The sequence below is a fragment of the Hylaeus volcanicus genome, chromosome 4 (assembly GCF_026283585.1).
Source record: "Hylaeus volcanicus isolate JK05 chromosome 4, UHH_iyHylVolc1.0_haploid, whole genome shotgun sequence".
In the NCBI taxonomy this organism is placed as follows: Eukaryota; Metazoa; Arthropoda; class Insecta; order Hymenoptera; family Colletidae; genus Hylaeus; species Hylaeus volcanicus.
This window is the reverse complement of record NC_071979.1, coordinates 30,472,323-30,498,959: the sequence shown is the minus strand read 5'-3', so window position 1 is coordinate 30,498,959 and position 26,637 is coordinate 30,472,323. Positions and strand designations below refer to the sequence as shown.

The 26,637-nt window shown below is 43.6% G+C and overlaps 2 protein-coding genes across 3 annotated transcripts in view; both read right to left on the bottom strand.

Moving 5' to 3' along the window:
* Window positions 1–33: 33 nt before the first annotated feature.
* Window positions 34–6,820, bottom strand: LOC128875998 (uncharacterized). Its single transcript, XM_054122079.1, has 11 exons — window positions 6,597–6,820; window positions 6,294–6,439; window positions 5,875–6,045; window positions 5,596–5,803; window positions 5,372–5,496; window positions 5,168–5,301; window positions 4,828–5,093; window positions 4,613–4,757; window positions 1,761–4,535; window positions 744–1,634; window positions 34–653 (listed from the first exon to the last, which is right to left on the bottom strand). Exons 1-11 carry the CDS (start codon window positions 6,773–6,775, stop codon window positions 243–245), a joined length of 5,451 nt encoding a protein of 1,816 aa, XP_053978054.1. The 5' UTR covers window positions 6,776–6,820; the 3' UTR covers window positions 34–242.
* A 312-nt stretch (window positions 6,821–7,132) lies between these two features.
* Window positions 7,133–26,637, bottom strand: part of LOC128875918 (complexin) — a 132,124-nt gene continuing 112,619 nt past the window's right edge. For both annotated transcript variants that reach the window (XM_054121942.1, XM_054121943.1), the window contains 2 exons: window positions 16,781–16,910; window positions 7,133–16,596 (listed from right to left, as the gene is read on the bottom strand). In XM_054121942.1, the coding sequence (XP_053977917.1) occupies window positions 16,523–16,596; window positions 16,781–16,910 (204 nt within the window). In that variant the 3' untranslated portion in view covers window positions 7,133–16,522. The remainder of the gene's footprint in view (window positions 16,597–16,780; window positions 16,911–26,637) is intronic.

Here is a 26,637-nt window from a genome sequence, read left to right as displayed (position 1 = left end):
ATTTAATTTTTGCTTGATTAAAAAAGTAGAAAATCGTTTGAAATATTCTTTATTTGATTATACATTAAAAAAGAAGCGACGAAAAATAGACATTTTATGGCTGTCCCAACGACTCGGCCGGGGTGGTTGGAGTACTTGGAGTACCCAATGAGGGAATAATTACGCAAGTGCGAATTAACGAAAGAGGACAAATGGACAGTGTAGCGTACGTATCGGTATGTTTGGGGGCTCTGGTAACGGTATCATCGATGTAAAATATGCGTGATTCCGGTAAGTAACGTAAAAAATTTTTTTACATTTATTATCGCACTATGGAAAGTATTTCGAGCGACACCTATCGATTCTAGATCGGTCGAGTTTGTTGGTACGTTAGCCTCCGAAGCCTCGTTAAAATTCTTGTCTAGATTTTCGATCAATCGTTCTACCGTCCCTGTTAAATTTTTAGCTTTCTCTAAACCATCGACTACAACATTTTGCAATTTTGGTATGCTTTCTTCTACGAACGATGATAATCCTCGATTCTCGTTGTCGCTTCTTTCTAGATGGGCTATTTTCCGAACCATCGATTTCTCAACGTCGTCGATGTCGCTGTGCGTTAAAATCTTCGGACTCGAAGGAACTTGTTCCAAGCGTTGCAGTTCTAACGGTTGGTCCTGAGAAAAAGAAAATGTCAAGTAAAGGAATTAGAATGAATATTTTGAGACGATCGCGACACGTAGCTACTCGTAACGTAATTAATCAACCTTTGTTCGCTCGAACGTTTGTCTTCGAAATCTGCCGAGTCTCTTGGTCCAAGGTAACGCCAAGGTCGTCGGCATTTCTGACTCGATATTTACGTTCTCTTGGATTGCTTCGCTGCTCTCGTTTTCCCTCTCGTTCGCGGTATAAACTTGCAACATTTGCGACGTGTTTTCGTTCGCGTGGTCGCAACCTTCTTCGCTTTCCTCGGACTTGGATTTGTCTTGTAGAAAATTTGGCGTATCTCGATATACCATGGATAATTTTGCCAGTGTTCTTTGCGTATCGGATGTCTCCGAAGATTTCCTTTCTACCGAGTTTTCCTTACTCTCGGGAATTTGTTCGAGTTCGTTATCTCGTTCGAGTCGAGTGGTCTCATCTCGAGATTGGTTCTCCTTCGATCCTGTTAATCTTTCGAAAAGTTCGTCGGCGTATCGCAAATCCAACGCGTCGATTAAAATCCTCAAAAGTTCGCCAGTGTTCAAGTTTCTCGCCGAGTCTTGTAATTTTACAAGGTCTTGGAAGTAATCGACTTTTCCTCGAGGATCTCTCAAGCCCGGGAGTCTGTTTTTACCCTCGAGTTGGTTCGTTTGGCGAATTTTATAAGGATTATACAAGACGGGCTTCCAAATCGTTTCGTACACGATTTTCCTCGTTTTCAACGGATCCCTGTATAATAATTTTAAAGCGGGCTCTCCGGCGCTGACGTCCATCTCGGAAGGATCGATTACGTATATCTCTCGAGTCACGGGCAATTCGTTTGATTCTTTGTCGATCTCTTCGCTGGAATCTTGAACGATTTCGAGATTCTCGTAAGGATTGCGCCGAAACGAATCGTAGACGTAGGTGTGTTTGGTATCGTAGTAGCGCGCGTCTGGGTTAGGAGATGGCGGTACCTATGAAATGAAACAAGACAAGACGATTAAATTGAACGCGTGTTCGTTGTTTCGGTTTGTTTTGCCAACTATTGTCACGATAACGTTACTTTCATATACATATCGTAATTAAAAGGTTTGGTTTACCCGTGGGCTCCTTTTTCGATCGCTCAGCGGGTTCCGTTGATAGTGGAAGATTCGCGGACTGTCGAAATTTTCCACCAAAGCCAAGTAAGATCGATCGTATTTGTTTTCGTCGTTGGAAAATTTCTTCTTCGTTGCAGTTTCATTCTCGTACAAATCCCTCGATCGAATTATGGCGTCCGTTGGTTCGCGAGGATCGGATAGTTGAATGATCCCCGAATGACGAAACTTTTGCGGATCCTTACTATTGAAAATCCTCTCTCGAACGCTGCGCATCCTCGCGACTTCGGTTATCGGAATACTTGACGTTTTTACCGTTTCGCTGCTCGCGTCGTTTTCTTTGTATGCTTTCGCCTCGATTGGATGGTAAATCGGAATGCGATCGATCGTATCGCCAACGTCATCGTTGGCCTCCCTTTTACTCGGGTTTCTCTTCTTTTCTTCGGCTTTCATTTCGATTTCCTCTACGTTGACAAAGTTTCGCAAGGATTCTTGCAACATGTCGTATCGTTTTTCGCGCACCTTTTCATTCGATTCTTCCAACCGATCCGCTCGATTCTTTGCGCGTTGTCGTAATCTACCGGTCGATCGTAAATTCGAATTCAAAGTTGACACAACGCCGACACTTGGTCGTTTTTCTTTCTTCTCGTCGAGCATCTTTCTCCGAGTCAATAGCGCTCTCGCCCTATCCATCAGTCGCGTTTCCCATGGTCTCGCATCGCTCGATTTGTTTCTCTTGCTCGAAGAATTGCCGATTCGGCGTCCGTCTTGTTTTCTATTCTTCGTTGTCAGAGTTTTTGGATTTTCGTGTTTGTTTTCAGTGTTTCCAAGCGTTCCGGATAAAACTTGTATTTCGACTGGTCGCATCGAGATCTCTTGTACGGTCGTATCGTTATTATAATCGTTTTCGGGCTCGGTCGCAACGATGCTTTCGTCCGATAGAATGGCTGGTATGAAAGCCGTGCTAGAATTTTCGCTTTCCGAGATGTCGACTTGTTCCGGCCATGGCCGCGGCCGTAGCGTTTCGTTTTGGTCCGCGACGTTCTGGCCGACGTCGATGATGGCATCGACATCGATTGCTGGAGAATTTTCCCAACTTGTCCGAGTATACTCCGCGACATCCCCGAGAGTATCGCTCGACGCTTTCTCTTGCGCGGATTCTCCGAATCGGTTAGGATAAAATGTATTCTGGTCGAGATGAATTTTTGTCGTATTCGATGGCGAGATGGAGTCATCGTTCTCGTTGAAAGTCGACATAGTCGAGGAAGAATCGCCGAGAGAATAGTTGTCAACGATTTCCGAATTGGACTGGTTTCGCGGAAACTCGTTCGCGTCGCGTTGGATTTTCGTATCGGGCGATTCGGTATGTAATTTTAATATTTCCATCGGTGAATCAGCAAGTTCCGAAAACACCTCTACATCAGTAACATCGTGAGAATTCATACCGGCGACATCGACATCGACATCGGTATACGTTTCTTGTTCGGACGATGTTTCCGCGTTCCTCTCGGATTCCAAAGATTCGGGAGGGTTTCTTTTCGGTCGGCAAACGCACGGTTCCGACTGCCGAACAACTCTACAATCGCAATCCTTGGAATTCGCGTCGTCCTCGTTGATCATTTCTTCGTCGAGTATAGCGTATAAATTTCTGTGTTTTCTTGTAGCTCTTGTATCCCGAGGTTGGTAGGTCTCAGCTTGGCAAAGTTCAAAGTTTGCGGAGCCTGTACGATCGTAAGACGTCTTCGAGTTTACGAAATATTTATCGGTTTCGTCTAATTGTAAACGATAATCGTTCCCATGTTCCGCCGAAAGGTTGTCGACCGTCCCCGTCGGCGCTGCCTCTCGATCGTTCGTCGCGTCGGCGTCAGCGTCGTCTTTGTCGTAATCGACGCGATCGTTTCGCGGAGAGTTGTCGGTGGTAACGAAAAGATCGGCTCGCGGAAACCCTTGGAGGGGTATCGTCTCGAAGAACCCGTAAAAAGTGTTTTCTCCGCTATCGCTCTTTTCCAGCTCGACAACGCTCGGCCGAACCGTTTCCCTTTCTCTACCGCGTTCTCCGCTTTTCGTTTCTCGACCGTTGGCGTTGGATCGCACCTGGACTACATCCTCGAGTCTACGAAGAATTTCCTTGTTTGAATTGAAAGCAGAGTCTGCGGCGGCGACCTCTTCGAACAGATCTCTCTTGGATCTTTTCGTTGTTCGAATTAACCTATCCGTTCCGTGTCCCGAATGATCGCTCGATGCCGTAAAACTCGCGCGAGTCAACAGATGGTAGAGAGACTCGAGATAATCGATCGCGCTACTAGACGATCTTGCGTTTTGTATCTTGGATATCAACGATACCGTTTCCGCGACGGCTTCGCCGATGAAACCTTTGATCGTCGGCGTCGTTCTCGTTCTCGTTCCAGTCGTTCCAACTAGATGCTCGATTCGCGTCAAACGATCTTTGAACTCTGCCAATTTCGCGCTCGTATCGTCTCCGTCATCGATGATATTCGTGTGCTCGCGCTCGATTGCGGAGCCCGGTAATCCCGGTAATCCTTTAACGATCGACGTTATTCTGCCCTCGTACTCGTCCAGTTTCTTCCTCACGAAATCCTTCAATTGCTCCAGTTCCCTTCTCGCGTTTGGTTTCCTAGCTGACCGTGACTGTGACTCGTTTCTTTCTTTCCTCTTTACGCGAACTTTAATATCTCGTACTGTCTTTCCCAATTCTCGGGGAACGCGTTTATCGATTCGCGTTATCGATACCTTGCCAGTTTCCGTGCAGGATTTTACCTAGAACAATTAATTTAGAACGATACGTGAATGTAACAAAATTTGAATTTAATTGTATGCGAACGTTCGTAAAGTACTTTGAAATCGGGAAGAACCCAGAAGCCTATGCCAGTCGAGGGAAAGTTGATACGCAAACTGTTCGAGTCGCGTACGATCGCAGGTTTCACATCGGGAACCGTGTCGTTGGTCAGAGTCAGCGGTTCGTTGTTCAAGAGAACGGTCCTGAAAGTAAAAATGACTAGATGAAAACGGAATCGAAAAGGCTTTCTTCTCGAAAAAGTAAGAAACATACTCGGCAAACATTCTGTTAGATGCATCGAAACCTGGTAGAAGAACGTATTTGTGAATGGTCGTAATTTTTGTTCCTTTCAGATCGATTTCGACGTTCTCGGGGCTTGGGTTCGCTCCAAAAATAATAACGGATCCTTTCTCGTATCTGTTTGTGGCTTTGGTGCAATGACAGTACAAGTACACGTGACTCGTGTTGCCATTTTCAATTTCTGTCTCGAATACTTTTCCACCGATGAGAGTTTTATGGAGCAAGGACACCCAGTAATCCTACGCAATTGTCGTTGTCTACGTTAATTATTATCGTCGATTTTTGTGTCGTTACTCCAAAGGTAGCACCTTACCGGGGTTGGCCGAGTCAAATCCGACGGTTGCCTCATGAAAACATTCACCTTCGACTTTGCCGCGTTTCCTAACCTTCTTGCCAAAACGAGTGCTCCGAGGTACGAGCTCTTGTATTTTTCCGGCTTGGATTCGGCTATCGCAAAAATAAACACGTTCAGATCATTTTATCTAGACAACTGTTTTATTGTACGTATAATACTTACCGATCCATAACGGTCGCTTCTCCATGAAAGGTCCTATAACTTTCGACAGATCTTGTATGTCTTTTTCTAAATTGTCTTCGGGTATAAGTACGCGCTCGTTGTCCAAAGTAACGGAGTCGAATTCGCTGAAAACATTGGTTGGAAAATTGACAAATGATAACGAGCAAGGTGAGAGGTTTAGGGTAATTTTGAGTAAATTTCACACGAGACTAAAGGTAATTTACGGGTGCCAGGTGATGGCTGAAAGCGTAGATATAGCAACGTTCAAATAATCCCAAAGGTATCGTCGTTGGTTGTTCGTTTTGTAAGTTACAACGTCGGGACCTATAACTCTACTGTTCGAATATCTGGGATACGTGTTCAGTGTTCGTCGCAGATTCGCTACCCCTCTCGCTAAGTCGGTCGCTGATACGTTGCATCTGGTTTGACATTCTGGAGAGTAAACGGTAACTTGTAACTAATAGGTAGCTGTTGTTATTATTAATATTATACATGATATTTACCGTATCCCAGCTGCCAGCTTGCATTCAAGCCCATTCGATCGCTGAAAGAAACTATCCGTGACACGTCTTCTCGTCGATCGCGATCGTTCGTAATATATTCAGCCGATATGCAAGCAATCGTATCCAATCCCGCGTTATCCGCCCATCGATGCGCCAAAACCCAATCGGACTCTGCGATCGTGTAATCAAATGTTAACGTCTTTTCGTATGTATCCGGTATCCGAAAGAATCAAATACCGCGATTGATTCCATTTCGAGAAACTTGATATTATATTTACATTTGTTACTTTTGTTCGACAAAAATCATTGGCATTTAAATTAACTGCAATAATGGCTATCTTACAATTACCCGACGACTATCGACAGAAGAAGCGGCTGTTGATAGCGATAAAACCACGACAAGAAATTGTTACGGTTACCGGATAAAACGAAATTCTGATTCCCCTCTGGATCTTCTCGAGAACTCGATCCTTTAGACTGGAAAAAAGTACCGCGTGTTCCACCGAATCGAACGTAAGCAGGACTTAAGGCTTTTGCTAAACGTATGCTTTCCTCGAATTTCGTGCTGAAAAAGTAAAAGCTAATTTTTATAAAAAAAAGAAAAAGGATAAACGGACAAATTATAATATTCGTCGATTGCAAAACTAGCTTGTAAAACTAATTTTGACGAGTGACGTATGGTACAAGCCAATGCAAGGACGTTACAAAGTCCTTATACGTACCTTGACGCGGTTTCGCGCAATAAAACTGACGGGTCAACGGTCAGGCTGAGAAATTTTTCGTCAATTACCGAGACGGGCTTCTCAAAGTTGACGTTCAACGTTAACACTTGAGCGCGAGAATGAGTCGTAACAAAGAAGAAAACGAATAAATAGTAAAAGCTGCGCTTGCACCGCTTCATTTTATCGTCGTATCGCGTTGGCGTCGGCGTCGGGGTCGGCGTCGGGGTCGGTTTGATTGGTTCTCGATAGATTTAAACAGAGATTCTGAAACGTTTCACGGAAAGGTTTTTTTCGTACTGAGAGGCGATTGTTGAACGAACAAAGCGTTCGACACTCGTTGACGAAAATTGTGAAATGGTTGGTTGCGTAGGTAGGAATTTGCACGCACAGCAAAATGAACGAATCGGAATCGTTGAAACGTTCAACCTTACCGATGTCAACGTAAAATCGTCGAATCGATAAACATTTATTACGTCGTGCGACGCGATGAAAGGTAGTTGGGAAAGAACGGAATAAGAAATTAGTAGGCGATCGAATTGGTAACACGATTGACTTTTATTACATTTTTTCCAATTTTTAGAACTAAATAACATAAACGCATATTCTGGTTAATTCACTTTTGTTTATTATTACTCGTAATATTACTATCGGTATTAAGAGCTATAACGACGAGGCGTGCCCCTAAAAATCGTCCTTTATTTTTTCTTTTTATTTTTCGCCTTTTCTTCGATATTTTTGTTGTTGTGGTGTTGTAACTTTTCTCCCGCTGTGAAAGCCCCAAAAAAACATCGCGAATCCTTCGTACAATGTACGACGTACAACGTAAAAAGAGGAAAGCTCGATTATTCTTCTCATTCGCATTTTCTTCTTTCGAGTTCGTCCCAGCTTCGTTATCGTTTCGTTCGATCTATGAATCCGTGTCATGTCGATCGCCACTCCTTTCCATCCTCTTGACGCTTCGAACGACGAATTTCAAAATATTCGCGTTTCTTCGTCGATGAAAATCGTCTGAAAACGCGACTCGCGTTTTCGTCGTTTCAAGTGTCGAGAGGAGCGACGAATAAAGAAAGAAGAACTCTATGCATTTTTTACGCGTTCCCAAGAATCAAGAGCATGCCCAGTGATGGGTTTGTCTTGGTCTATTGACGGGCACAGCTACGAAAATCATATGTCGTTTTGTGTTGTGTCGTGTCGTGTCGTGTCGTGTCGTGTCGTGTCGTGTCGTGTCGTGTCGTGTCGTGTCGTATCGTGTCGTATTCGTTACCTGTGTGTAAAATTGTATTTTGTATTTGCAGGTGTATCAGCGTTACATACTCGACAAGAGCAAACCATACGAACAATTCGAATTTCGTCACGTTACGATATCGATCGTTACCGTGTTCGACATCGTTACGCTAAAGTTAACATTTTTAAACAAAAACGATATTTCATCTGAACGATTACCGAAAGATACTCGTTAGCACAATTGCCGTTTTCTTTGCTAAATAAATGGTTAAATTTTTGTTGCGTCGTGTGTGTTTATGTTCGTGTAAGTGTAAACAAGTGGTTGGATAACATTTAGGTTATTTCATTTTTATATCAATCTATGGATGCGTGTGTACGAGTGTGTACGTACGTGTATATACGCGCGCATATAAATATGTATATATACATTATACATAATCTAACAACAATATAGTATCGTCATCATAATCATCATCATCATCATCATCATCATCATCATCATCATCATCATCATTATTGTTGTTATCGATCCGTCTGACGTTACTTGTATCATCTCTTCAAATGCTACATACTATATTACGCTTAACAACAAACACATTCGTGTTCCGGTTACTTAGCCACTACGCGCGCTACTTCGCACAAGAGATTTGTTCTTCTCTCTTTTGGTGTCATCCGTTTCCTAAAAAAAATTTACTTTCTGTATCCGTCGAGCAAGCTTCGTGCGATTTTTGGGAATTCGAAAGATCGCCTACGTCTTTCCTTTTTCCTTGCAATTTTCGTTACGTCCAAACTCCATTTTTTGTTAACAAACGTCGTCGTCTTTTTACTTCGTTTTATACCGTTTCCTTGTATTTCGAATCTTTCGCAAGATATTTCGGCTTTTGCGAAATCCTAATTGGTAACGATTAGAATAATTGGTCGTTGCTTGCAGCACGCGTCGTGTCTTTGAACATCGAGATAGAAAATCACATGGAAATCGACGCGCGAACGATGCTCACGCGTACAGCATCGAACGCAAAGCCGTAGCTTTTTTTAATAACCGTCAGAAGAAACGCCGAAAAGTATCGCGTCGATGTTTCGTTTGTAGTGTGTACTTGTCAAGTGTCGGTGTCGGTTTCGGTTTCGGTTTCGGTTTCGGTTTCGGTTTCGGTTTGGTTCTTAAATAGGTATATAATGTTTGATGTGTGGGTGTTTATACGTGTTTCTAATTTTTCTCTCTTGTCTTGTTTGTCGTAAAAGACACGTACAACGTACAATAGTAATAAATTATAGGCATCTAGAATATTGCTTCTCGGTTGAACGAATTCGCAAAGATACCGGGCACGGTACAACTATAAGGTCCAAGCAGCACCTTGTGAAATCGTAACTCGTAACTCGTAACTCGTAACGCGATGATCACACTGTCGTCCGAATTTTCCCAGAAAGAACAAAACAACTGCGAGTAACATTCGTTGCAATTTTACGCTACAACGAGACGTGTTACCGTTGTAATTTCATAATATTTCTGGAATGTATTTATATTATTTGAAAACATTTCATCAAACTGGAGCAAATCCAGGATGGAATTCCCATGGTAAATCGAAGGAATATGAAATTTCTTGAAAAGAAGACAAGTTTGAAATCGAAGCGAGAAATAAAAATATCATACGTGTATAAAGGTAGGGTGGTTCGAGCGACAGCGAAATGTATTCGCGAAACCGTTTAAATCCAAAAAATCGCACAAGTCCGCTCGAAAAGATGTTTATCTCGCCGAATGGCAGCTGCTGATGGAACCGTTACTCGTGTTTCATTCGGTTTCGGAACTCTCGCCAATCGTATCGAAGCTCCTCCTTTCTTTTCCCCTTAATTGTCTTGTTTTTTCTCGGCACTCTCTTGTATACAAAGCTAACGTCTACTTACTTAACATTGTGATTTTACTGCGTTTACATTTACCATTTTTGTCCTCTTTTTGTTTTTGTTAAATGTTTCGTTTAACCGGCCGTTCACTCGCTTAACGTCTAATCTGTTTTGTTGTCTCGCACGATACGCGTGTACGCGTTTAGTTTGTACATATGTATCTACGTGCATCGAGAACGCGCGCATCGTGCAACACGATCGTCGTCCAGATCATCGGCCGCGAACCCTAACAGAGTATTAACAACGGTATGTCGATTTGTAACGTTAAGTTACCAATTATTACTTTATAATGCGTTGTGTCGTTGTCTCTGAATAAGTCGAGTCGGTTTTCTCCTTTAACGAATCACCACGACCCCGGTATAGCCTCCCTTTTCTGGATGCTCGAAGAACTGTTGCGTACCGTGCCGTGCCGTATTCCAGCCTTCCAGTCGATTAACCAACCACTCTTTGATAGAGTCAAATTAAAATTGAACACACTCGGGAGGCAAAGGTTCTTCGAGGCTCTGGGAAATACGATTACATTTCGCGATTTCATATTTTCCCAATTTTTTCTTACGTTACACGCGGGATTCCGGGTAATACGCGAGATTATGTACACGGAGAAGAAAACGTTACGTCTCTGTCGTTAAATCTTAACGTTTCGGCGCATTTCGTAACTAACGCGGTTATATTATTCGCGTATTTTTTGTCTCTTTAAGTGCTCGTCTCCGATAATTAAATACCTAAGCAAGGTCCGGTAAATACTCTTTATATACGATACGTGGACGCGTGTCTCGTTGCGACGACGAGTCAGTTGTTGTACTTGTACCGTTTTCGAGCCGAGTGATCACAAATAAAACGATCGCCATTCGCATTCGTAATTCGAGTAAATTGACCGAGATTTTAACGTCGAGAGGGAATCCCTTTACTCGATTCTTTTCTTTACGGCAATTTCTTCGACGACTCCTCGAAACGAGACACGTGTCGCGATATATTTTTTTCAATTCTCTTAATTTTTTTTTTCAATTTCTTTTCTTACGTTTTTAATCCCCCCGGATTAAAGTCTATGAAACACGAATTAAGTAGATTTAAGTATATTTGTTTGTATCACTTGCCACGTGCCGTGTACAGGCTTAGGGTGGCTTTAGGGAAAGGAAGCGAAGGAATAGCGCGATAAGTCGCCTAGAATCCTTTAACTTGAGACGCTTGTGCAAAGGTCCAAGTTGGACTATGTTTTAAACAGAGAATTAAGGAGCTCGAGGACAGACGGATCGCACACGTTACCTCCAACAAGAGATAGTATCGAGTCTCGAGAGTATTTACGCGATCGACGCTCGTCGATTTTCAACGAATCGAAACATTCTCATTTCTCCTCGCTGCGGAATTTCCAATTAGCTGTTTTAAAGAGACGATTTATTTATCGTCGCATTGTATCGCATCGCATCGCATCGCCTGCCTCGAAAGATATCTGTTTAGTTTTGCACGCGTACTCGTGACTATTCGCGGATAGATCGATGGTTTTTCTTGTGCTCGTGGCAATGAAAAATCGTCGGCGATTGGCCTGCTTACCCAAATTCGACGAATTATCAACCTTGCGTTAAATAATTCGCCGTGAAAATGATGTTTAATCGAATGAAACCGAACCGAACCGAACGATTCGTTGGTTTTTACAAGAACTCGCAGCAAAGAAACTGTGGTAAACCGCGCCGGTCGTTAACGACGTTTCGATGGACGTATAGAGGTAGCAAAGGTACGCGAAGCTAGAATTTGCGTGTAGCGCTCATACGTTACGATATGAAACGTAAGAGAAAAGAAACGAAATCGGACTATTCGCGTGGTAACGTTAACATCGACTAGACAACGCGACGACCAATATTCATGCTGATCGCATCGAGAAGCAACAACGACACATGACATTAATCATCGATAATAGTAGGGACGATAGCAAAGTATTTCTTAGTTTTTTTTTTTCTTGCATTTTATCCTTTTAGCACGCATATACGTGCGTCGATTAAGTAACTGGTGATTTTAAATAGACAACATCGAGCATAGGATCACACCGAACAGGGATATCGAAAGAGAGAAAGTTGCTACGATCAAAAGACGAGAGAAAGTAGTAAGCTGCCTGCTAGATAGTTACGTGGTCGAAGTTCGAAGTTGACGGAATAGTTTGATGTCGAGTCGGACGCTTTCCTTCTATTAGTAGCAACAGTGAGAGAGAAATCGCTTTCGAAAATGACACCTGTATCCGATCGTTTGAATTTTCAACGTTCCTTCGAAGCATCTATTCACCAACTCTTGCACTCGCGCTTCGTTACAAGTTATGTATACGTTTATATTTATATCGAAAACTTGACAAGAAACAAAAATGTACGAGTTTGTATTCTCACTAGGATCAATATTTATATATATATATAACGTGTACTCGTATATACAAGGTGTATCTGGACGGGTGATACAACCGAGTAGGGGATGCGTCCAGGAAAACATTGCTTTTACCAATTTCCTCGATAATGTAAATATAAATTGGTGAAATTGTAAATAAGTATAGCTCGGATATAGTCGAATGTATTTGTTTGCGACACAACTTGAACTCAATTGTCTACAAATCTTGGCTTATTACGCTAAAATTTCATCCTTTTTTCTTTGTTTTCTTTACTTTTACACGTAGAATCAGCGTCTTCTCGGTTCTACCGCCCGTCCTGCCACACCCTCTGTATATGTATATGTATATATTCATATCTTTGGGTTAATTATTCAGTAATTGACTTGAAGTGTGTATCGATTAGATTGTACAGGAGAAGCTAAATTTTTGAGGAAATTTCTTAGATTGGATTGGATTGGATTAGTATGGAACGCTGGATAAGGAAGGAAGGGTATAGTTGAGTTGTAAGGGTGGTGATACTTTTCAAGTATCGTTCAGAGAGTAATAGAGTAAGTTAGGGTATGATGAGAGAGAGAGAGAGAGAGAGAGAGAGAGAGAGAGAGAGAGACGCGCTATTCATAAATTATTTGCTCGTTATTTTGCAGGGTTGTGAAACTCCGCAAAGAAACACACAAATATCGAAATAGTTTTAGAACTGCAACGTTTTCTCGATCAACGTTCCATGTTCTTTCTCTATTATGGGAACGATAGAGAAAGTAAACGTACGATTAAAGTAAAAATAAAGGTTATTCAACGGCATAAAACCAAGTGTCTGCGATCGATCGAGTCTTGGTTGAAAGTTTCAGGGATATAAAGTCGAGGACTCGAGACGTTGTAAAAGTTTTTGGTTTGTTTTCTATGTACATACAGCCACCGAGAGATATTTTACGGCGTCGGTTGTACGAGTGGGATGGAGAAAACGAATTGTCGAAAGTGAAAAGTCTGGGAAACTGAAAGAAGCTTTTCTTCGAATTTCCTCTAGGAACGTACATACAAGTTGGTTCTCCCGTTCTCCCGGTCTCCTAGAGAGTATCCGATGGCCGAGAAATAATCCATGGTCTCTCGAACGGTCCTCGTGGTTGTTCGTTCAGAGATAATTATGGTCGAGGTGGTCTGGGTTTATACGAGAAAATAGCGAAACGTTGCATAGTTTGGGGTTGGGAAACGTTTAACGGTATCGAGTAACTATATCGTTTCGTCAATTGTGCGAGATTTCAGATGGCAACATGTGATGAATTCGTCGTCGAATTTAGACAATGCGGTTCACCGTGTAGCGTTCCTTGCGGAATCGCGCAAATCGACAAGAGAAAATTGAGAAACAAGAAGAGAGACACATAGAAAGCTGACATGCGTCTGTAGAGCGTCGGCACAGCGAAACGTTTACTGGATAAAAGGCCTTCCGACGTTTCATTTTTCGGTTGTATTTTATGCGAATCGGGTCGCGATACTCACGTAATTTAGTTAACTCGAAGTAACGAGAGAGCTTTTCAAAGTTATTCTTCGTTTTATTTTTCTTTCGTGTCGCGATCATCTTGTTTCGGAACTGGCAGGATAAGCCGTCGATGAATATTCCGAATAGTCGAGTATGATGTGCGGAACGCGTGTTAAGAAAATCTCAAGTGTGACAAAGAAATCGGAGAGTATAGCCGTTACCTTAAAAGCTCTGAATCGTTCGAAAGAGATTCGCGAAGGTTCGATGATGGTCGAGAAGATATAAGAATAGATCACTATCGAGAACGAGGAACGAGGAACGATATCGAACAAAAAAGGATCGTATCGTTTCTTATCAATTCGTACCTTCCTCTTGTTTGTATAAAAAAACAGGTTTATGCCTTCCGCGTCCATCGCAGATTCATTTCGCTTTATACGTATACCAAATCGGATCGATACCACCGCGCACGTTTTTTTATTTATTATCAAGGAATTGTTCTCACAATCAGTCTCTTCGAAACGTACATGTTACGTATCAAGGGCGTGAAAACGTTTTCAACGAAACGCTATTGTCCGATCAAATTATTACTTGCCATCTTCTTTTAGATTTCTTACTTCTTTTCTTCTTTTCTTATATGTATAAAGCTTGCGTTGTTTGCCGGCAGTCGATGCTCTGTCCATCCCGTCCACCCTCGTTCACGCCAAACTGTTTTGACCACCATCGGCGAACAAACACGGCGAAACCGGTGGATCGTTCCAAGAAAGGATATATATATATATATATGTATATATATCGCTCGATCGTGTCCATTGGTAACACCTGAAAGTTCTTTCGCAAGAACCGATCGAACCGTACAAGTTCCGTAGACCTTGTCCTTTCCAAACTATCGTTCACGAACAAACGCGTAAGTACGTTGTTTTTTTTTGTTTCTTTTTTTTTCCGTTCGCTAATCCGATTAACCTACTTGTATAATTATAACACTCGATAGAAACGCATCGTATAAACGTGAAAGAAAGGCATTTTGTTTATCTTATTTTTGGATTTAAACGCGAAAATCAGTTCTGTTCGATCTGGTCGTTGAGTTTATTTTTCTAACGACGCGCACGATAGTGTCGAGTAACATGTTTTTCTTTCGTCGATATTTTTTTTTCTCGTAGACGTATAATTCTTGTTCGCTTTTTATTAACGTACCCTAACTAAAGTGTTTCTAAGAAATGCTCAGGTGTTACGCGTCTCGCTATATCGCGGTCGAGCTACGTCTGAGGAAAAAAATTCAAATTTTTGGACGGAAGGGAGAGCAAGGGCCGCCGGTTATTTTTATTCTTCCGGTATCTCGTTCTCTTTATTGGCCAAACTGTGGCCGTTTTTTTTCCTATTGCCTCTCAGTCTCTTGACGCTAGTTTCTCCTGGCCCTCGATCCTTGTTATAACTACCTTGTTTTCTTTTTCTTTTCTAAATACAAACATTCAATGATAACAATAATAAGAACAATGACCGTAGTAATAAACTATGTGAATAAGTAATAACTGCAATGATAATATTAATGACTCCCCCGTCTTATCTCTTTGTTATTAAACAGTCGTCGAACGAACTAGCGACTACGTAACTCTGCTATCGGTAGTTTCTTTTTTTTCTCATTTTACCGCTATTCGAAAATTGGCTAAAAACTTAGTTACTATCTTTTTTCACGCCTTTTTTTTCTATACTTATATATCTGTATATATTACGATGCACGCGCCCTTTGACTGCTCGCGTTTCACCAATTTCATGGCGTTCGTACGATATTCGAAAAGACTCGATCTCGTTCTTCTTTTTTCCCGAATTGTAGTTACGGTGCAAACAAAATTATTGCATGCCCGTAGTATTCGTGGTCTCGTTTCGTTCGCCGTTTCGTTTTCTGCCGGACATCGGTCGTTGTTGTATCTGATCTGGTTGCATTTGCTTTCGTCGATCGTCGTCCATTTTTCCTAAACGTTCTCCATGTGTGTTCGTTTGTTAAACCTTTGGTTCGAATCTTTCCTGATTCGTGTATTCACATTCGGTTTGTTTCGTCAACGAACTCTTAAACGTCTTAAAATTCGAGACGGTACTCGGTTTCTCACGATCCTTTTTCATTCGCTTCGATCGGGTATCTCCGAGGACCGGAATTACGAAGCTTGAAGTTTGCAAAGTCGTCCGATCGTGTCATTGAAGTTTCTGACTCGCAAGTTTCTCTTGGTTTTCCAATGTTGTTCAATTTCGATATACAGGCTGATGTTTTGCGTGCTCGGCTTTTCGTTCGTCACTCTTTCAAGACTCGTTCGGTCAACTAATAAAACCCTATCGACCATGAATTCTCTAATTCAGCACCGTGGATCCGTTCTCGATATGAACAACGACGACGACGACGACGACGACGACGCCCACGCCAGCTCTTCTCCCGACAGCCACGCTAGCTTCTCCGTACTTTTGTTCGTCGTCGATATCGATTTATTTTTCGGCTTTTCCGAACGACGAGTTCGTTCCTCGAGATCATTCTCTGTACACTGTAGAAAACCCTCAACGAGATCGACTGTTCGATTATCGAGACCAACGATGACGAAGGGTGTTTCTTGCGGTGTCTCGAGTGTCGTCGCTTTCGTTTAGAGTTTAAGCGACGATTGATCAATCGGAATCTTGAATCGATTTACGCTCGAGCAACGCAACGATAACGATAACGACAACGACAACGACGACGACGACGACGACGACGACCACGATGCGTCGTCGTCGGCGTCGGTGTCGGCGGCGGCGGTGTCGGCGGCGGCGGCGGCGGCGGTGGCGACGAGGTTGCTAGTTTTTCGTATCGTTGTTTCTCCCATTAGCTTGTTTAACGCGTCGAGTCTCACTCGTTCCCTTCCTCGTGATATCGTAAAGGCTGAGAGGCGGATGCGGCCCTGGCAACACATGATGCCACTCTTCTTACCGACCGCTTTGAAGGTGCAGGCCGACTTATTGAAGGTCGCATCTAGCTTCCACTGCTTCTTTGATCTCTTGTATATGAGTGTCTATCGTGTTCCTGAATTCTGGAACAAACAAACGCAAATGTGCCTTGCTTATTTTCGCGAGAAATATCTATGGCGTGTCAAAGTTTCAACGATTATTATTTAAACGCGTTAATTTTTGTATCAGTTACGCGTGCCATCGTTTCTCGATTGTACAACAACTAATTCTAGTTTAAGGGAAATAAAGCAAAGCGTATATACGTACTGGTAATCTCATCCTCGTCTTCCGCTTCAGCTTCCGCGGCCAACTCTTCTGGCGTTTTTTTCTTACGCATCAAAGGATTTGGTTCTTCCTGGGTCAGTTCCTGTACTTCTTCCCGTTTTTTTATGTTATACTGCAATAGTATAACGAAAACGATGTTAGTAAGAGAGACCTACATAAAGAACAAAGAATTCGCGATGCGGTGCTCGATAAATAAGATTCCTTCCTTATGAAAAATCTGGAATCTTACTGGATAAATTGCTTCTTTATCGACTCGTCGTACTTGTAGAATTTAACGCTTACGCTTACTCTTTCACCTTGTTATTTTCTTTCGAGGAATTGGTTTTGCATCCTAGGGAGAATGGCGGCTGCGCGACACGTGTAGGAGCGCAGAATCGTTATGCCGTTGCTCGCGAGACGCGGGACGTGCGACGTGCGACGACGGAACTGCTCGAACTTCCGCTCCGAATAAAGATGGGTAACCACGTCCATCCACGGACCATTGTTATTTCATAAAAATTCGTACGATACAAGCTGGTAAGTAAGTAGGTTAACATAGTCTACGTTAGATCTCTCGGTCCGTTGTGCGGTCAGCCGTCAAAAGTATAATGATTCTGCGCACTTGTGTCGCGCAACCGCCAAGCGCTTTAGTTTGCGAAACCCGGAAACGGGCTGAGATGGAGGAGAGGGATAGCGCCAAACTGACCATTTCCCCTCGTTTGCCACGAATTTCTGTAAGCTGGTATACATACGCGTGCGATACCCTCCCGAAAGATTAATTACTCCATCCATGATCGGGTTCGCCAAGTTACTCGTTACTACGTCTAACGTGTAATCGTCGTGGAAATTGTCTTTTCATTCGCGTTCTCTCGCGTTTAATATTTTTTGCTCGATAGTTGCAGCTATTTTCGCGGAATCGGCTTAAAATCGAAACGATTGATCGTCCGGAACAACAACGCGCAATTACTAGGCAGTAATCGAGGTATCTGTAGCTCGGAAATCGTATCATCGAATCCGTCCGATCATTTTCAGGATCTGAAACACGAAATCGGTAGGTAATTGGCGAGGGCGCGGCGTACACGCGAGCCCAGTGTTCTCTATTTACGCTAGATTCTCTAGGTCTAGTCGCATCGAGCCGCAATGACGGTCGTCCGCGCCGCGGTGCACACGCTTACGCTTACGAGGCCGAGGCAACTACACGCACCGGGTACCTCCGATGCTTTGTACCCTCGGCACTCTTGTCGCGAGACAATGAGCCCGATTGCGGTACAAGCTCGACACGTGATCGGTTGTACGAGTGCTGCTTCCATCCTGTGGCATTGTAACCGCCTACAGAGTGCGGCCGTACACCGCGTATCACGGCCATACCTCTACAAATGCAAACGCTATACCTACCGATACCGATTCTCTGTCCCGCAAAGCCCTTCCTCGTATTTCGTTGTTATCGTTTCGTTTTTCTTTTTGCAACGGTATTTCGCGTTTTGTTCCGATACCCGTGCGTCGCCGTCGCGTCCTCCTGTTTGTTCACCCACCATACGAGAGACCAGACTAGTCTCTTCCATTCTCTACCCTCGATTTGGTAGTCTCTGTCGCGAAAAATTACCAGTGTAAACTTTCGGAGGTCGTTGGAGTTTCGCGTCAATTGTTTACTCGGTTTGGATATTTCCAAAGGACGCCGCGACCTATGTATAGCTGTCCTCGCGTGTCTCGCAATGACCAATTTCATCAATTTACGCGGACAAAAGTACAAAAGAGACGTTTTTCGGCAAAACGGTAATCCGTTTAATGCTTAAAGTGGACATTACAAAGTAAAATTACGACAACGTTAAAGTTACATTGCGAGATTTATATATTTACAATTGAAGCGAATTATCGATAACAGGGAAAGAGAGAAAGAAACAAAGTTTCTCTTTGTTTCTCCGGTATTCTGTTCCATTAGCGTGGCACGCGTCGCAACGGGTGTGAGCGATAGCGCGATGCAATACGGTGCGGTTGAGCCGCGAGTGAAGGAGACAGATAGCGAGAGGATAAACGAGGCCCGTACATCCCAACGATGTCAAATGTGATGCACTGATCCTGACGCTAACTAATGCTTCTCGACACGCGTAACGCTCCGCTGCGATATAATGCAGCGTGCGCGTGATCGCGACGCATTCACGCGTACCTACAACGTTTTTTTAATTATCGTCCCGTCGTCGGCGTCGGCGTCGGCGTCGTCGGTCGTGCGTTGTTTAGTTCCAGAAGTTGAGCAGTTATGGCTAGCGGACATACACGAGAGGTGCATAATTGCAACGCATTCGCGCGCAACTCGTTCGCCCCGAGAAATCTTCAAACACTTTTTCGCATTTTACGGTGTTAAGCGCGTGTGGGTGTGCGTTTACGTATATGTAAATGTACGGATGACACGTGCACGCGCGGCCCAGTCGACGCGTCGCATCTGCAAACCACGTCGCACTGCGACATTTTTGGCGAGACCGTTTCGACACATAAAATATCGTTTCTTTATTCGTTTCTCGAGCTGGAGTTATTCGACAAGTTAAGGACTTTTAACGACGCTACTTTTTTAATAGTCGCCGATGCAACGTAAACGTCGTGCGTTGATATTTTTCGACTATCCTGTTACGCTATTATTTAGTATTCGCATAGTTTCCTCGTCGCTTGCAATCGGCTCAATTATCGGCTGACTCCGCGAAAGCATCGCTGGCCGCGTAAAGCAGCAAACGTGGGTTATTCGTAAATGCCAGAATGAAAATGGGAAGAAAATTGTGTCCGCATTGAAAAATATTATCGTTATCGAATACGAATGAAATCCTTGCTTTCGAATCTTGCGTTGTTCCGTATTCATGGATAAGTTGTTTTTTTTCGTCGTTTAATTTTGTTCTTTTTGTTGTATTTATCGACTAGCTTCTTTTCGAGACTCGATCGTCTTTGTTCATTTTTGTATCCTGGATCGTCTTTTCGTTGCGATTTAACGTTTCAAAAAGTTTCGAACAAAACGGACGTCGGCGTCGTATCGTGTTCGACTTCAGTTCAGTTTCATCGAATCACGATTATTTTTGACGATCAGCAAATATTTTTGGCGTGCAATTTTCATCGTGTGGAAATTAAAGTTAAACAAAGAAGGAGGTGGACGATGCGTTCACCCGTAACAACCTTTTTCACGAGTCTCTTTTTTCCCCCAACAGAATGACCGTTTGACTTTTTTATTGGTAGCTCGCAACGAAAAAATACTACTATTTCGAATCGACGGTAGACTGTTGGCTGCTTTACCCGTTCACAATATTCGATTAATATCGGTTCGGTGCAATTAAAGAAATTCAATTAATTTGGATACACCAATTACATGGATTAATTTTCTAATTGGGCGTACGTGACTGAATTAGCATTAAAATGTTCAATTTCGGTCGACGCGTTCGACGAAGCGCGAATTCATATAATCGATGTTCGTTGTAATCTTTGACGACAGAGTATTGGTAGGTATATACGTATATATAAACGGTGAGTCGTTGTTAAATCGGAATCGCGTTTGTAGTACGAGCGAACAACTTAATTGTGAATTTGATCGAAGCGCGACATCGGTCGTACGTTTCTGGGTTCTTGCTTACACGACTCGCCTAACGTTTAAAACAAGATTAATTGGTAATTCCGTTGAGAGGACGTATTCTTGAGTATTCTCCCGATGGTCCGGTGAACGTCTTAAAAGGAGTCAGCCTGACTCTATTAGGAAGTCGCCATATTGAATGCAGGGACTCCCTACTAGAGTCAATTTGACCCCAGTTAAGTTCAATCTTCTCCCTTCGGTTGTTTTGCGAGCTTACGACCGCGACGCGACGGTTGCGGTAGTTGGACTTTCGTTTCTTCTTCTCTTCCTTTAGGATAGCCCGCTGACCTCTGTTGATCGTTTCGAATCGTTCGTTGTCTATCCTGTTGTCGATACTTTCATCTTTTCCTTCTTCTTCGTCTTCGTCTTCGTCTTCTTTTTCCTTCGCGTTGTCGTCGACTTTGACGCTATCCACTTCGAGACGCTACTCGTGCTAAACGCAATATCGATCGGACGACGGATTTTAATTATCACCGTGGAAAGCTAATTAGCCTGACGCGTATTCAAACTATCGAACGACGTTTAAGCGTGAGATAGCCCCGATTCGAACAAGAAAGTTGGAGTTACTCGTCTGGCAGGTGATTTAAAAACGAGCTACGTATCCTTGACTTTCCGTTGTGTCGATTCCATGGTTGGCGGCCACCTCCACCTTTCGTTTCTCAGTATTTCCATGCTGTTTTATCGACATCAGTCAGTCAGTCAGTCAGTCAGTCAGTCAGTCAGTCAGCCAGTCAGTCTACCGTAGAGACATCGCAGTTTCCGCGGGTCATGAATTTGTGAAATTGGAAACTTGTCCGTTTCCCTTCAGTCTATTTTACACTTTTCTCGTTTGTTCTTTGTCTGTTTCAGGCTCCCGCCCATATTCCCATGGATCTCTGACGGAGAAAGGCAACCGGCTTTCGGATATCGAGAATGTTGACGGGTTACGTGTCGATAGTCGAACGCGTTATTTCTTTTATATCGAACTCACGCAATATAGGTACGAGCCTATTTGAATTTTACGACGACATACGTCAAGGTACGATCGAAAAAACGCGGAAGAACGTTGAGACGGTTTTCTAGCATTCGCTTCGTCTAGTGGCTGTTGGAAGAAAACGACGCCGATGGCGACCGCAAAGAATTCTCGTGCGTCACGTCGTTTTTTAAAGTTCACCGAACTATGAGCACTACGAGCACGACTACAGGAGCACAGAAGCATCGGTTCCTCGCGGAGAGTAGATAGAAGGAACATCTGGTTCTCGGAGACTCGAGAATGTACATGATAAAATACAGAGTCGCTAGGATAGCAACGTCGATGGGGATTGGTCACGACAACGTGCAATAATGTCGTTCCTTGGGCAATTTCTCGGGAAGAGCAGGAAGGTAACGTCGCGGTGGAACAAAGTGCCGGAGATGGCACGAGCCAACATTTTCTCTCCGAATCGAAAACCGTGCGATGTTAGATCGATCGAGGAAAAGCGGCGACCTCGGTTTCCGCGATCGCATCTCGAGCTCTAGCCAATCGACCAAGACTTGTCCAAAGTACTCGACTCGTTCAATGGTTACGTCATACTTAATATTTTTCGGTTCGTCGGCTGCTCGAGACGTTTTACAGAAATCAGCGTTTAACGCGACACGCGTCAACTTTTTACCAGTGAATCGTGCGTGACATTAACGAATACTCAAGCTATACCGTATCGATCGCTTACAAGAGATAGATAGATAGATAAAGAGAGTGACGCAAACGTTTTTTCCCCGATAATACTGCCAAAGAATCGTGATAAACCGCTCGGAGCGTTCGCGACGATAAATTTTAGCGTATCACGTTAGAATTCCTGTTCCATATGGGTAGTCTCCTATTTCATGCTGTCCGTTTCTTGCCGCATGTATGGTATGGTCGTTCGGTTAGGTCCTCGATTTCGGTGACAGGGACTCTCCATTTCCGATATTTCCTTCGCACGATGTTCGCTTATATTTTCTCTTGCCAAGACTTGCAAGATTATTCGTGAAAATATCGGTCGGTGGCGTGGTTGGAAAATTGAACCGAATCGGGTAGCACCGAGCGCGGGAGGTTGAATCTTCGGGAGGCGAAAAGAAACAGCGGTTTCGACGATGGAGCGAGTCGATGACGCGTACAAAAAAATAGCAAACAAACATTTCTAGGACGGTGTAAACGCGATCGAATCATCTGTTTTACCATCTAAAGCGGTCTTTTAGCTTTTATCGATTCGTATAGCTAAAACTGGGACGCAACCGCTCTATTTCGCATGTGTCGGTTAAACGGAGGAATGGTATCCAGATCCAGTCTTTGACCTATTTAGATTGAAACGTTGAACGTTGAACGTCGATGAGAATTTATACGCACGCATATACGCGTACGGATTGTAAAATATTATTTCGGCATGGACATGCCGGTGCAGCGCGTTGCTTCGATCGTATTGTTTGTATAACGGTATTGCAATTTACGAGCATCAGCGGTTACCTCCGAATACAGACACCGAAACAGTTGGCTAACTTTGTCTGTATCATTGTTACGGAATGAGTTTAAATGGCTTTCCTCGAAAATTAACAGGATTCCTCCCAAGTTTGCCTCGCGATAACGCTGCTCGCTGTTTGGAAATTGTTATCGATCGATGCTCGAGGGAATATTCGGGAAGCTCCGTCGACGTTGTTTCGAATAAAAGGTGTATAAAAAGTTAATACGTCGAAGGCCACTGGAAATTTAATAATTCACCCTTTTCCGGAAACGTGAAATTTTTCATCGAGTAGTTGATTAAATAGATTCAAGTTATTACTTTGCCATTATCGGACATTTCCCAAGGTAGCTAGGAGATATTTAATTAGAAGAATCCATCGGAGCGGTACGTTACATCGAATGGCGTCGCTCGGTGCGTAGGTTGTCTCGTCTCCATTGTCTAATCTCGCGGCAACGCCAACGCCAACGCCAACGCCAACGGGACAAACGGATGTTGGCCCGCTGCCAGCATCTGGATGATTTTTTAATTAATCGATGGTGTTAAGCGACGGAGAGGAGAGAAACGAAACGCGGGACGAGAGGATTTTTCTCGGTCAAGTGTGCGCACGGTATGCGACACGCGCAATAGCCTTGTTTTTAATTACATTTGAAATTTCTATTTTATATTCGCAAACCTACCCGTTATCTTTATATTTCTACTTATTACTACGACTTACTCAAGTTCTCAGTTCCGAGATTGCTCGCGACGCGATTAATTGTCTCGGACTAAACGAAGAGTAACAATGGTCGACTGTTTCGATCGGAGAACAAGACGATTGGCTATTTTTAATTGTCTCGCGCAAGATATTCTCGGAGATGGAGAAGGCACGAGTACCGACGGAACATTTTCTAGGAGACGTATAACGAAATCTCTTCTCGACGATCATTAGCCAGGACTCGTAATCGGATTTTCGTTGACCCTTGCGGTACCGTCGCGATTACCAAAGAAAAGCTTCTTGCGGGATAGCTTTCGCTTAAGAATAAATTTTTATTCTCGTGGGGATCACCGATGTTATTACATCCGGAGTTGTCTGCTCGTTACGGTCAGAAAAGTACAAGAGGGAGATTCTGCAAGTATCTGAGATGCGAGTAAGTTTCGTAAGGGATATCGGTGCCTGATTCGATCGAGTAACGAGTATAAATTTTCGTTAACTCCGATCGAACGATCCTCGATGCAAATGTTTCACGGTGCGGCGCGGCGCGGCGCGGCGCCAGCGGTACGATAAAACTTAGCAAAAAATAACGCGTACGCGGCATCGCAGACATTTTTTCGTATGGTCGAAAAACGACAGAGCGTGAAATTTTTTAAACGCTCGACGAACAAATGCGATGCCAAAAGAATTAATCGTGCGACGACACTGCTCCGATTCGAGAGTTATTCGTTTAGTACGCACAATGCATATCGGGACGCGTATTTTTCTCGATTATTCCGCAAGAGTCCTCGATTCCATCTGGGCCATGTCAACACCGCTGACTATGCCCTGACAGGACAATACATCAGGATTGACAATGGTACGATCCCGCGTCACATCTGTTTGTCCTTTTCCATCTCTTCACCCTTTGTTCGACTTTTTCTCATTCCATCGCTTGTTTCGCGGTAAATCGAACGCGTTGGAAAACTTTTGAAACATCGGCTGGTCCGGTGCGCGACCATTTTCTAACGAATACCGTCTAGGTCTTTTGGTTGGATCGCTATCCCTTTGCGTTTCGACTCGATGCGTAAAATTGCTAAATAAAATGACGAACGATTGATCATTAATTCTCGACATTTGGGGACCTCGATGTTATTATTACAATAGCGATCCTTACGCGACAAGAGATAGGGTTTAGGTTTAAATGATACAATATTTCCGAGTGTTTGCGGAATTCCGTGTACTTTCGGTCTCACGGAAAAAGAGAAAGATCGAATTTGTCCTGGCATGACGGAACTGACCGAACAATGGCCAGCTTTGGCGCGCGTTTCGCAGCAGTTGAATACGCCAATAGTTACAAACGTTTCCAACAGTTTTTTCTTGGCAACGTGAGTCTACGATGAACATATCGGTGTTTTCTCGAAAGAAAGAAACGTTAATTCGAGTTTAATTCGATTTGTGAATTGGAAACGTACTTCATCTTTTGTACAAAACACGTACGGCGAACCATCGCACCCCAGAACGGTCAATGTGATTACATCTATTACCCCCTGCTGGTTTGTTTCCTCCATTTGCAAATATCGGAGAGCGTATGTTTTTCAACGAGTAGGAAGCAGTCGATGCGACGGTTGAATCAAGCGAAGCATTTCCGAAAATAAACGCATTAATCGCGAGCCGGCTTTCAAAGTAACGGACGAAATAGCGGCAGAGCAGGCAAATGAACGCTATTTTTCGCGCCGGCAATGCTGATGCGGAACGAGCCCGCCATTATCGCTCATTGTTCGCGATCGAAATTCTCTTGGGCACTCGTCAAAGTTTACAGAGTGGAGCGCGTGGCTCGTAGCTCGTGGCTCGTGGCGTGTGAAAATAATCGCGCACCGAGGATTAGTCGTTAGCGTTATTATTCGGAAACGATTACGAAATCGAAAACAGCTTCGCGAACAATGGTTTCCGTTGATTAAACGGTTACGTATCATCGGTCGGTAGGGACTAATAAGCGTGATTGCAGTCGACAAAACACGAGAGCGAGCGTGTTTCGCGAGTTCGAATTATGAAATCAGTTTCGTTAGATGATTACCTTGTTTCCTATCGACGCCGCGCGTCGACGCCGACGCTGCGAATTATAATACAATGGAATCGTCATGCGATAAAAATATACGATCGCTGGTCGGCACTCGGACCCGTGACACGTGGCGTTAATTAATAGTCCTCGGAAGCAATAATAATCTGGGCGCGCTCATTTTTCATCGTGTTCGAGAGAAAGGTCGGAACGGAAAAGACCACTGGAATAGCAGGGAGAAGATTTATCGCGGTTGACGGAGAACATCACGCCTTACGCGATAATCTTTGGCGCTTCCGGTGATGGTGATGGTGATGGCGATGGTGATGGCGATGCCGATGGTGGTGGTGGTGGTGGTGGTAGTGGTGGTGGTGGTAGTGGTGGTGGCGGCAATCGTACCCTCGCGACGCGCGACGGTAACGAGAGAGCTTTCGAGGAAGGGAACGTGGAGGTAAGTGATGATAAAATATTACATTTGTCCGCGAACAAGTGTACGAGGCAGTCGACGATATTAATTTAATATGAAGAAATCGGTGATATATTCAAGAGAGTTTTCAGGGGTCGGAATTTTTCAACGTAATCGTGGAATAGAAGGGAGTGGTTAATGCTCGCGAAGAGAGGAAGAAATTGTCGCCGACGCGAACCAGCAGTAGCTACAGTTAGCTAACGATAAGTTTGATTCGGAGCTACGGCAATATGCGTCGAATCCATTGGCAAACAAAGCCAACTGTTCCTTTCCCAGGTGGCGTGAAAAGACATCCTAAAGACCGAGAATAGTGGAACTCGTAATTCTCTGGTATTGGTTGAAACGCGTGCTTTCTCGCGGAATTCAGAGCAGAATTCGACAGATTTCGGAGATAGTATAGAGCGCAGCTCGTAATTGAAGATTTCTAGTTACGAGAGACGGTCATTTGGTCCAGGACGATTTCAAGTTTCGACAAAGTTTCGCGGAGTAACCGACTCGAAGTTAACGGAAAGCTCGTAAATCGGTATCTATGAGGAGTTTGCTCAAGGATGAATCTTTTCCAGAAATATTCATTCGATCGGGCTCTTTTCAAGGGAAACGAAAAAGCT

Coding starts and splice junctions, on each gene's coding strand:
- LOC128875998 (XM_054122079.1), bottom strand. CDS start 6,775: ATGAAGCGGTGCAAGCGCAGCTTTTACTATTTATTCGTTTTCTTCTTT. Junction 6,046..6,293: donor TCAGAATTTCGTTTTATCCG/GTAACCGTAACA, acceptor ACACGATCGCAG/AGTCCGATTGGGTTTTGGCG. Junction 5,804..5,874: donor AAGCTGGCAGCTGGGATACG/GTAAATATCATG, acceptor TTTACTCTCCAG/AATGTCAAACCAGATGCAAC.